Genomic DNA, 11,418 nt, shown 5'->3' with positions numbered 1-11,418 from the left:
AAGATAGCAACAAATAAAGACCTAGCAATAATAACCATGAATGAAAATGGATTAAATGCCCCAAATAAAAAACATAGGGTAGCTGAATGGATAAGAAATCATGACTCATATATATATACTATCTAAAACAGACCCACTTCAGAACAATGGACTCACACAGACTGAACATGACGAAATGGAAAAAAAAATTCTTCAGGCAAATTGAAATGAAAAAACAAAAAACAAACAAACAACCAAAAAACAAAAACAAAGTAACCTGTGGTAGCAATACTTATATCTGAGAAAAATACATCTCAAAGCAAAGGTCATAACAAGAGGTAATGAAGGCCCCTTCATAATACTAAGGGGATTGATACAACAAAAGGTTTTAACTCTGGTAAATATATGTGTACCCATACAAGAGCATCCAAATACATAAAAAAAAAACTTATGGAAGATGTCAAGGGAGAGATCAACAGCAACACAATAACAATAGGAGACGTTAATACACTATTGACATCAATGGAAAAATTAATCAGAAAACCTGAATAGATGAATAACTATGATGAATTCAAAGAAGTCATAAAAACAATTCCCAGCAAACAAATTCTCTGGACGAGATGGCTTCACAGAGAAGTTTTACCAAACTTGAAAGAATTAACACCTATCCTCCTCTAACTATTCTAAGAAAGTCAGGAAAAAAAGGAACACTTCTAAGCTCTTTCTTTGAGGCTAGCATTACCCTATTCCAAAAACCAGATAAAGACAGTAGAAAGAAAGAGGATTACAGGACAATATCCCTGATGAACATAGTGGTTAAAATCCTCAACAAAATTCTAGAAACTCGGATCCAGATATACATTAGAAATATCATACACCATAACCAATTGGTATTTATTCCAGGGATGCAAGGCCAGTGCAATATCCACAAATCAATAAATGTGATATATCACATAAACAAGCTGAAAGATAAAAACCACATGATCATATGAATAGATGAAGAGAAAGCATTTGACAAAATCCAATGGGAGAAAAATCCCTTTTTTGATAAAAACTCTCACCAAAGTGGGAGTAGAGGGATCATACCTCAACATAATAAAAGCCTGCTATGACAAACCTACAGGCAGCATCCTACTCAATGGACAAAACTTAAATCATTTCAAATAGGGACGAGAACAAGACAGGGATGCCCACTTTCACACTTCTTTTCTACATAGTGCTAGAAATACTAGCTGTTGCAATCAGACAACAAGAAGAAATGAATGGCATTCAAATTGGAAAGAAGGAAGTAAAACTGTCACTATTCCCGGATAACATGATAATATACAAAGAAAACCCTAAAGACTCCATCAGAAAACTACTAGATTTAACAAATGAATTTGGCAAAGTAGCAGGATATAAAATTAACCAGAAATCTATGGCATTTTTATACACCAGTATTGGACTCTCAGAAAGGGAAACCAAACAAAAAATCACTTTTACCATTGCAAAAAAAAATAAAAAATTAGATACTTAAGAATAAACTTAACCAAGCAGTAGAAAACCTGTACTAGAAAAACTACAAGACATTGAAAATGGAGATAGAGGAAGATACGAACAAGTGGAAGAATATACCGTGTTCATGAATTGGTAGAATCAACATCATCACAATGTCCATAGTACCCAGGCAGTCTGCAGATTCAACGCAATACCCATTAAAATACCAACAACAGACATATACACCAATGGAACAGAAAAGAGAACCCAGAAAACGACACAAGTCATTATGTTCAATATATGACAAGGGAGGCAAGAGCACACAATGGAGTCAAGATAGTCTATTAAATAAATGGTGTTTGGAGAATTGGACAGAAACATGCAAAAAATGAACCTAGAACACCAAGTTACACCATGCACAAAAATAAACTCAAGATGTATGAAGGACTTAAATGTAAGATGGAAGCCATAAAAATTGTAGAAGAAACCAGAGGCAGCAAAATCTCAGTCATTTCTTGTAGCAATATGTTTATGGATACTTCTCCTAGGAAAATGGAAATTAAGGAGAAAATAAATGGGACTACATCCCAGTGAAAAGCTTCTGCAAGCAAATGAAACAATCAATAAAATAAAAATTATTGTCCACTCCATGGGAAAACATATTTGCCAACAATACATCTGACAAGGAGTTAACCTCCAAAATCTACAGGGAACTCATACATGTTAATAAAGGAAGGTAAACAGTCCAATAAAAAATGGGCCAAGTATCTAAATAGACACTTCTCCAAAATGGACATACAGAAGGCCAAATGGCATATGAAAAAGTGCTCAAAGTCACTGATTATTCAAGAGGTGCAAATTAAGAGACAGTGAGGTGCCACCTCACAGCTGTTAGAATGGCATTCATCAATAAATCAACAAATGACAAGTGTTGTTGAAGATGTGGAAAAAGGGAACCCTGGTGCGCTGCTGGTGGGAATGCAGACTGGTGCAGCCACTGTGGAAAACAGTTTGGAGTTTAATCAAAAAATTAAAAATGGAACTACCATTTGACCCAGTGTTTCCACTTCTAGGACTATATCCCAAGAAATCTGAAACACCAATCATAAAGAATATATGCACCCCTATGTTCATAGCAGCACAATTTACAATAGCTAAGATTTGGAAACAGCTTAAGTGCCCATCAGCAGATGAATGGATTAAAAAATGGTGGTACAACTATTCAATGGAATACTATGCAGCTGTAAAAAGAAAGAACTCTGACCATTTGCAACAGCATGGGTGGACCTAGACCACAATATGCTAAGTGAAATAAGCCAGTGGGAGAAAGATCAGTATCATATGATCTCACTCATATGTGAAATATAAGTAAGACCATAATGTGATGAAAAAATAGACATAGAGACATAGAGACATAGAGACAAGGAACACACTGGCAACCGTCAGAGGGAAAGCAGAAGAGGGTAGTGGGGGGAAGAATTCAACCAACAAAGTCATGTGAGTATATGCGTAAGCCATGGACACAGACAATGGGCTGGTGAAGGTTTTGGGGGTAAAGTGCTGGGAGAGGGCAGCAGGGGTTAAAAAAAAATGGACATGTATAATACTTTCAGCATTAAAAAGAAAAGAAAAAAGCCAGCTCTAACAGGTTTGGCTCAGTGGTCTGAGCATTGGCCTGCAGATTGAAGGATCCCAAGTTTGATTCTGGTCAAGGGCACATGCCCAGGTTTTGGGCTCAATCCCTAGTAGGGGGTGTGCAAGAGGCACATGATCAATAATTCTTATCATTGATGTTTTCATCTCACTCCATCTCCTTTCCTCTCTGAAATAAATAAAAACACATTTTTGAAAAAGCCAAAGGTGTCTTTGGAAATTCAGGTCCTTGTGACCCCAGAACTGAACTTTCACAACATTGCCTTAGTGCACAATAGCCGCAGGGCACTTACAGTCTGCCTTTTTTCCCATCAGGACAAATGTAACCTCAGTTCTCATACTGAGGCTGAAGATGTTAGATGGGAAGTGAGTGGGGAGTTTAAATGGAGGCCAGCATGCAGTGTGGGGTGGCTAATGACCAGCTAATGATGCAATGACCAGCTAATAGTTTGGATTTAGAATGGGTTTCATTGGTCTCTGCACCCAGCCTCCCCCAAACACACACACTCACAGCCAACTCCTGACTGGACTGTCTCATGAGGAATTGGTCAAGAGGCTCAAGTGTTTGTGAGAAACTGGTTGATTTCTAAGAAATCCTTACTGCAAATAGCTGCAGGGTGGAGTAAACAGGAAGAAAAGAGAAGAAAGGGGCTTAAAAAAGGAAACAGTAAGAGGGGGAAGACTATAAAAGAAGAGCCCAGCTGCACAGAGATCTCAGCTACTCCACTGGCCACCTCTTCAGTGTCCCCCACAGCCCAGGATGAAATTGATTCTGCAGTGAAGAGGCTGTTATTGCTAAAAATGAGCTACAATGTGGCCACGGGGGAGAACTACAAGGCCGACTGCCTTCCAGAGAGCCTTGTACCTGGGTTAGTGGCCCAGGTGCCATGGAAGCTGAAGTGCATTTTGTGGACCCCTGAACCATACAGAGGAACAGTGCAAAAGGCAGTGACTATGACAAGCTCATTGTTCTGTTTGGAAGCAGTAACATTGACCAAGAGCTGGTAAACAGAATAGAGAGAGCCAGGGGCCAGAGACCGCACCGCTTCCTGCACAGATGCACCTTCTTCTCACACAGAGACATGAACCAAGTCCTCATTGCCTATGAAAACAAGAAGCTGTTTCGCCTGTATGTGGGCAGGGGCCCCTCTTCCGAAGCCATGCATGTAGGCCACCACATCCTGTTCATTTTCACAAAGTGGCTGCAGGACATGTTGAATGTGCTCTTGCTCATCCAGATGGCAGATGACTAGAAGTACCTGTGGAAGACCTGACCCTGGACCAGGCCTATGGCTACTCCATGGAAAACACCAAGGACATCATCACCTACAGCTTTCACACAACAACCCCATCTTCTCTGACCTCGACTACGTGGGGGTGAGCCCAGACTTCTACAAGAACATGGTGAAGATGAGAATCACCTGACCTTCAACCAAGTAAAGGCATTTTTGGCTTCCCAAACAGTGACTGCAAGGGGAAGATCAGCTTTCCTGCCATCCAGGCTGCTCCTTCCTTCAGCAACTCATTCCCACAGATCTTTGTGGGCCAACATGGAAGTCCAGAACCTCATCCCTTGTGCCTTCAACCAGGATCCTTACTTCAGGATGACAAGAGGTTTCACCCCCAGGATCTTCTATCATAAACCATCCTGCTACTGTTGACCTTCTTCCCCACCCTGCAGGGGACTCAGACCCACAGGAATGCCAGAGACCTCAATTCCCCCATCTTTCCCACAGACACAGCCAAGCAGATCAATCCAAGGTCAACAAGCATGTGTTTTCTGGCGGGAGAGACACCATTGAGGAGCACAGGCAGTTTTAGGGAAACTGCCACGTGGACATGTCCTTTATGTACATGACCTTCTTCCTCAAGGATGACAACAAGCTGGAGCAGATCAGGAAGGATTACAGCAGTGGAGCCATGCTCACCTGGGAGCTCGTGCAGGACCTGCAGCCCCTCCTTGCGGAACACCAGGCCAGGTGCAAGGAGGCCAGGGAGGAGATAGTGAAAGTGTTCTTGACCCCCGAGAAGCTGTCCTATGACTTTCAATAGAGCCCATTTTATATCTGCACAGAAAGAACCATAATTTACCCAGAGGCTCTGTCACATGGCTTCCCATTCCTGGTGTCTGTAATCCCTTGTGTCTGTCAGTACTGTTTCTTCAGTGTCATCCTTTCCCAAGAAACCCTGTGAGCTGCCTGCTCTGCCCCTAGGAGGACTTCCATTGGAAAACATCCCACCTTTCCACATAGACCCTTAAAGTCTGATGGTTAGATAGCCTGTAGTCTAGGTGTACATTTCAGGAAGTTTAATGAGCAATGGCCTATTTCAGCTCATCCCCCCAAAATCAAACAGAAATGCTAGCTGTGCTTTTGACTGAGAGATCTCCCAGCTTGAAAGCTGCTTTTCACACAGAGTATTGGCCCCAGGTGGCCCCTTTTATTAAGTTGAGTCTGTGGGAGAAACTTTCCAGCTCACTTCCGGAAATCCAGACCTCATGTGTTCTCCTGGAACCTCTCCCCTTCCCTGAGCCTCCCCATGCTGCTTCCAGGGACTGGCCCTGAGCACAGGCACTGTGCCCCTCCCTGTGGCAGCTGAGGGGAATGGGTGTCCTTTGTAGAAAGCTTTGTCCTGACACTTGATTGGCTCAGAGGCCTGCAAGGAGCAGTGCCCTGCTGGTGTCCTGGGCTGTAGAGAGCAAGCAGCAGCCCCAGGCACCAAGGGAAACATTCAGTCTTGTGCCCTGTGTAGTCTGGGAAAGTCTCCATGGAGGTTTAGTGTCCACTCCTGAGCACTATACCCTAAATAAACTTCATTTGGTCCAATGGGGGGTGAGTGTGGGAGTGGAATAAGTATATGACATCCAAAGCATGTTTCTTGGCCAACCCACCTTTGTGAACATCCCATTGAATTAATTAGCCATTTTAGTGGGAAGAAAGTTAGTCTGTCTTTATCACGTTCAGGTTGCCCTACCTCACATTTAACACCCACATTTTTGGAGTCATGGGGAATCTCTGTATGACAAGTCATCATGTGACGAGACATGACAAGAAGCAGGGACTATAAGATATGATGATGTGCCTCAGGAATTTCTGACCCTAAGAATATTGAAATTAATAGGCAGATTTGAAAAGGGTTCAAAAAGTTCTGACTAAATTGTTATTTTTTTAAAAATATTTCACTTGATTCTATTCCACAGATGAGCATGTATTATCTTCTGTTCAGCTAAAGAGTGGCATCATTGATTTAATATATGTCTGAATATATTTTTCTTCTAGATTTGGGGGACAGTAAATTTTACTGTAAAAATTCAGATAGGGAATATTTTAGGCTTGCAGGCCATATAATCTCTGAGATAAATTCTAATGTTTTAGTGAAAAGGTAGCCATCAACAATTCACAAAGAATACATAAAGTTACTTTTCCTACGGGTTACAAGTTGTGTTTATCAAAATAATTGTCATAGTGCATTATAAATTGAATATTATTGGAGCAATAAAGTTCTTTCATTCTGCACAATTATTTTGAGATTCATCCCATGCAGTAGCTGGCATAATTTTTTATAAATATACTAGAGGCCTGGTGCAAGAAATTCGTTCGCAGGTACAGTCCCTAGGCCTGGCCTGTGATCAGGGCCATCTTCCTCAACTGCCCTGAGCCAGCCCCATCCCACGCCGCCACTGACCCCCACTTCCCCATTTGCCATTGGGTGATCAGATCCTGACGGCCAGGGGGAAGAACTGAGAGGTCAGCCATTCTGCCTGCTCGCCAGCTCTGCCCCCGCCGTGGTTGGCCTCTGTGTGTGAGTCAACTGGTGGGGTGGGGGCCTTGGCCTGGCTCTACCTGCATCACCCGCCAATAACCCCCAGTTCCCCTTTTGCCATTGGGAGATTGGAGCCTGCAGGCCGGGGAAAGGAACTGAGAGGTGGTCAGTGCACCTCATAGTGAATGGCTGAGCAATCATTTTGGCTGTTCCACCATTAGGGTCAATTTGCATATTACCCTTTTATTATAAAGGATAGAGGCCCGGTACACAGGTGGGCTTGCCAACCTGCCCTGATGGGGGCCCCGATTGGGGTGCGGCATCCCCACTGGGAGGAGGGGCTGGCTGGGGTGAGGGGGCCACGGGTGGTTTTCAGGCTGGCCACACCCTCAACCACGGTGGGATCCCCTCTGAGGGCAGGTTTGGCCAGGGTAAGGGGCGGCAGTAGTAGCGGTCTCTGGTTGTTCTGGTTGTTCTGACATTTTGGTCTCTGGAATTTTATTATATAGGAATTTTACTGATTTTCAGAGAGGGAGAGGAAGAGAGAGAAGCATCAATGTTGAGAGAGAATCATTAATCAGCTGCATCCTGCATGCACCCGCAGTTAGTATCGAGCCTGCACCCCAGGCATATGCCCTGACCTGGAATCAAACCATGACCTCCTGGTTCACAGGTCAATACTCAACCACTGAGCCACATTGGCTGGGCAACAAGTTCCTTTTTAAGTAATTCTTTCATTTATAGTAACTTTTAATAAATAATTGAAATAAAAATATAATACTCCTAATTCAATAAAAACCAAGAGGAGTATATGTAAATATTGACTTCATAGTTGGTAAAATACATAACACATTGATGAACCTAAGCAGAAGGTTATTTACAAATTTTTATTAGCACTAGGTGTTAAATGTACAGAGGTTGTGGAATCAAATTGTCCATACACAGTGAGGCACTCATGGTGAATTCTGACTCATGTTAAAATAAGAGAGACACACTAGCCAAGTGAGTAGTAAAGAGAAAATTGTCTAATCCTCTTCGTCCCCTGAATCCTCCTCTTTGGGTTTGGAGATGCGTTTCATTACTTGGTGTATAGGAGTCTTGACAGACTCATAGTTCCATCCCTTCCTCATAAACATCTTCTCAATCACACCTGGCATCCTGTAGCCCTTGCTAACAATGAAATCTTTGAAGGCAATTGGTCCATAAAGTTCATCAATAATGCCTGGTTCAAGATGCCATCCATAGGTCCAATATTCCTTGTCAGGACGGCTTTAGGGTCGGGCAAAAGCTGGTCATTGACCAGCTTTTTCCAGGATTTGGGGTCCAGGTACCATGCTCCATACCTTATCTTCTCCCATTTGGGTTTATAAGGGTCTTCTGGTTTTTGGAGTTTCCTTTCCCAGTTACCTTCCTGCAGGGAGAATTTTCTCTGCTGTATTTCATCTAGCTGTTTGCAAGGCCTTATATTCAAAGGAAGCTGGCTTATTTTCTTTATTTTGACTGTATTATGGGTGAGTGGGACCTCTAAGTCAATTTCAAACTTCTTCATGATTTCCTCTTCATCAATGCCTATGTCTCCAAAATTATCATCGATCCATCTGCAGAATTCACGAACTGTTCTTCTTGCTTTTTGGAGCACAGGATCTTTGGGGATATCCATTGTGCATGCTGCATTTGTCTCTTCCTCAGGAAACAAACTGAATAAATATGACTGGAGACTCTCCTTGGCTGTTTCCACCTGGGCTTGGTGTTCAGGCTCCAGGTTGTCCTCCTCGGGAGGTTCCAGGTTGAGCTTCCAGGCAGATTTCAGGTTCACTGCCTGGGGAGGTTCCAGGTTGACCTCCTCAGGATGTTCTTCACACAGGTGTGTGGGGGTCTTCTTTCTTTCCTTGGTGCCCTCACAATACGCCCACGTGTCCTCCAGCTCCCTGTCAGGATCTAGCACTTTCAGGACCTTGAGCAGGAGGTCTGGAGGGAGAGCTTCCTCCAGATTCGGGCGGTTCGCCAAGGGATGCTAGGTCAGGCTGGCTTCAATGTTCTCTACAAAGGCCTTCCTTGCTCGCTGTGCTGGCGAGAGCTTGGAACACAGGTCCGCTCCCTTGGGCGGCTGCCTGTGAATCTTTTTGGGTGGAGGGCAGGGAATTCTATGAGCAATCATGGGGAGAAATCCCTCCCGAGGGCCAGGAGTGATCACATCTTCAGGAGATGGACAGCCCGTTCTGAAGTCGTCCAGTCCCTCCTTCACAAATACCCACCGCCAGCTGTCCATGGAGCTGGGGCACTTCCAAATAATGTTTCTAGAGCTCTCTTCACTCTTAAATACAAGAGGTTACTGTATGAAAATCAGCATTTTCCAAGTATTCATCCTACTCTGGCTCTGGCAGTTAACATTAGGAAATATGGCTATTGAAAAAGGGCCTGCTGTAGTTGTTTACCATCTCCCAAAGCAAATATTCCTGAAGAATGATTACTGATGTAGAGTACTTACCTTTCTCAATTGTCCGTATTTTTGCTTCTTAAATAGACAGCATGTGAAGATTGTGTCTTACAGGAAGTTTTTACCATAAATTTGATCACTTATAATAAGCACATTTAAGATAATTCTGATACCTTGTAATGTAGCAACATTTTTCAACATCATATTATTCCACTAACTTCCCCTTTTAGTTTTCATTTTTTTAAAAAATAAAACAGACATCGTTTCTGGAACTAATTTGTTCATGGATTTATTTTTTTCATTAGTTTCCACATATGAGTGAGATCATGTGACACTTTACCTTTCTCTGACTGGCTTATTTCATTTAGCATAAAACTCTTTAGGTCAATCCATGCTGTTGCAAATATTTCAATCTTGCAAGTGCTTGATCTGTCCTCTAATAGTAGACATTTTATTTTAATGTTATAAATCTATTTTCTTTTCTTTAAATTCTTAGAACAGGAATTTGAATTTTTGGTAAAATTATCTTTTATTTCCATTTTTTATCTGAGTTTTCCCCCAAAATGACATAGTTTTGTGTGTTTATTGTGATCTTCTATTTTACCTTCCTCATACATCTGGCAAACCTTTTTCATTTATATTTATGAATAAAGGACTTACTTCATTCACCTCAGTAAGTAGCATGGATCAGATCTAAAATTGTGATGTCCATTTCACTACTAGGGTTTTGCTCAAAATGGGAGAGTGGAGTGTGTCAATTATTCAGTTTCTTTCTCCTTTGGGGATACATGGCATAGAGCTTACAGGTAGGATAGGAACCCTTTCTGATGCCAAAACAAACACATTATTTCTCACATTGGAACGCTAGTTTTTTTTCCTTCAGGGAAATGTGTCCTATTGTTTCCCTTCTCTGCAGTTCTGTAATTGTCTTACATTCATTCACTGTCTCTGAGTGTAGTTAGGGAGATTAAAAGGCTCAGATGCCAAAGATCTTTACTGTCCTATGTAAGTAGGGAACGGGACGGTTAGAGCTGAGCAAGTTAAAGCAGATCTGCTATTCACAGAGCAGCTATTTACTCTCACAATTGACCAAGGACCATCCGCAGTGTTGCAATTTCATTTACTCTGTCCTTAGAGTAAGGGGTCTCCATCTTGCCACCCAGATGTTAACAAATGTTACTATTTGCATATTTTAGTAAACCAAAAACTGTAGGTTAAATACAAGAATCCTTTCTTTTAATCCCTGCCCAATCCCATTCTATTCACCCTTTTTCGAGTGGTAAGCACAGCTGTGATTTTAAGGATATGTTTTATATGTTTAGCATGAACATTCATCCACATTCAAAGGGCCGAAGACAATCCACCTGACTGCACCCTCATATACATTCTTTATAAGGGGTAGGTTAATTTTGTTTTCCCAGGTGCCATGGAATACCTCCTCCTCATTCCAGTGTCTCATGGAACACCTCCTCCTCAATCAGGGTCCTATGGAATCCCTACTCACTCCATCAGGGTCCTATGGAATCCCTCCTCTCTCCATCAGCATCTATGGAATCGCTCCTCCCTCCCTCCATCAGTGTCCTAGAGAAACCCTCCTCCATCTTCCATCAGGATACTCTGGTGTCCGTCCTCCCACCATCAGGGTCCTATGAAATTCCTCCTCCCTCCCTCCATCAGGATCATATGGAATCCCTCCTCCCTCCCTCCTCCATCAGGGTCCTATGAAATCCCTCCTCCCTACATCAGGGTCCTATGGAATCCTTCCTTCCTCCCTCCATCAGGGTTCTATGGAATCTGTCTTCCCTCCTCCATCAAGGTCCTATGGAATCCCTCCTACCTCCCTCCATCAGGATCCTATGGAATACCTCCTCCCTCCCTTTATAAGGATCCTATGGAATCCTTCCTCCCTCCTCGATCCACGGTCCTATGGAATCCTTCCTCCCTTCCTCCAACAGAATCCTATAGAATCCCTCCGCCTTCCTCCATCCAGGGTCCTATGGATTCCCTCCTCCCTCCATCAGGGTCCTATGAAAACCCTCTTTCCTCCCTCCATCACGGTCCTATAGAAACCATCCTTCCTTTTCTATCAGGGTCCTATGGAATCCCTCCTC

General features: G+C 42.8%; 1 protein-coding gene and 1 pseudogene across 1 annotated transcript; one reads left to right on the top strand and one right to left on the bottom strand.

The window, feature by feature from the left end:
* Positions 1 to 2,971: 2,971 nt before the first annotated feature.
* LOC118653569 lies at positions 2,972 to 5,160 on the top strand (annotated as a pseudogene).
* A 2,735-nt stretch (positions 5,161 to 7,895) lies between these two features.
* LOC118653568 (putative protein FAM47D) lies at positions 7,896 to 9,139 on the bottom strand. Its single transcript, XM_036304211.1, has 3 exons — positions 8,915 to 9,139; positions 8,214 to 8,824; positions 7,896 to 8,139 (listed from the first exon to the last, which is right to left on the bottom strand). The coding sequence occupies exons 1-3, from the start codon at positions 9,137 to 9,139 to the stop codon at positions 7,896 to 7,898; spliced, it is 1,080 nt and encodes a 359-aa protein (XP_036160104.1).
* Positions 9,140 to 11,418: the final 2,279 nt, after the last annotated feature.

The sequence above is a fragment of the Myotis myotis genome, unplaced genomic scaffold, assembly GCF_014108235.1.
Source record: "Myotis myotis isolate mMyoMyo1 unplaced genomic scaffold, mMyoMyo1.p scaffold_m19_p_4, whole genome shotgun sequence".
In the NCBI taxonomy this organism is placed as follows: domain Eukaryota; kingdom Metazoa; phylum Chordata; class Mammalia; order Chiroptera; family Vespertilionidae; genus Myotis; species Myotis myotis.
The sequence above is the reverse complement of the archived record's forward strand: the minus strand, read 5'-3'. Positions and strand labels throughout refer to the sequence as shown.

Excerpts from the sequence above, each read along its gene's own strand:
- LOC118653568 (XM_036304211.1), bottom strand. The coding sequence starts at position 9,139 with ATGGACAGCTGGCGGTGGGTATTTGTGAAGGAGGGACTGGACGACTTC. Across the intron at positions 8,825-8,914 it reads AGCGAGCAAGGAAGGCCTTT|GTCCTGAAAGTGCTAGATCC; the intron begins GTAGAGAACATT and ends CTCCTGCTCAAG. Across the intron at positions 8,140-8,213 it reads CCCAAATGGGAGAAGATAAG|CCGTCCTGACAAGGAATATT; the intron begins GTATGGAGCATG and ends CCGACCCTAAAG.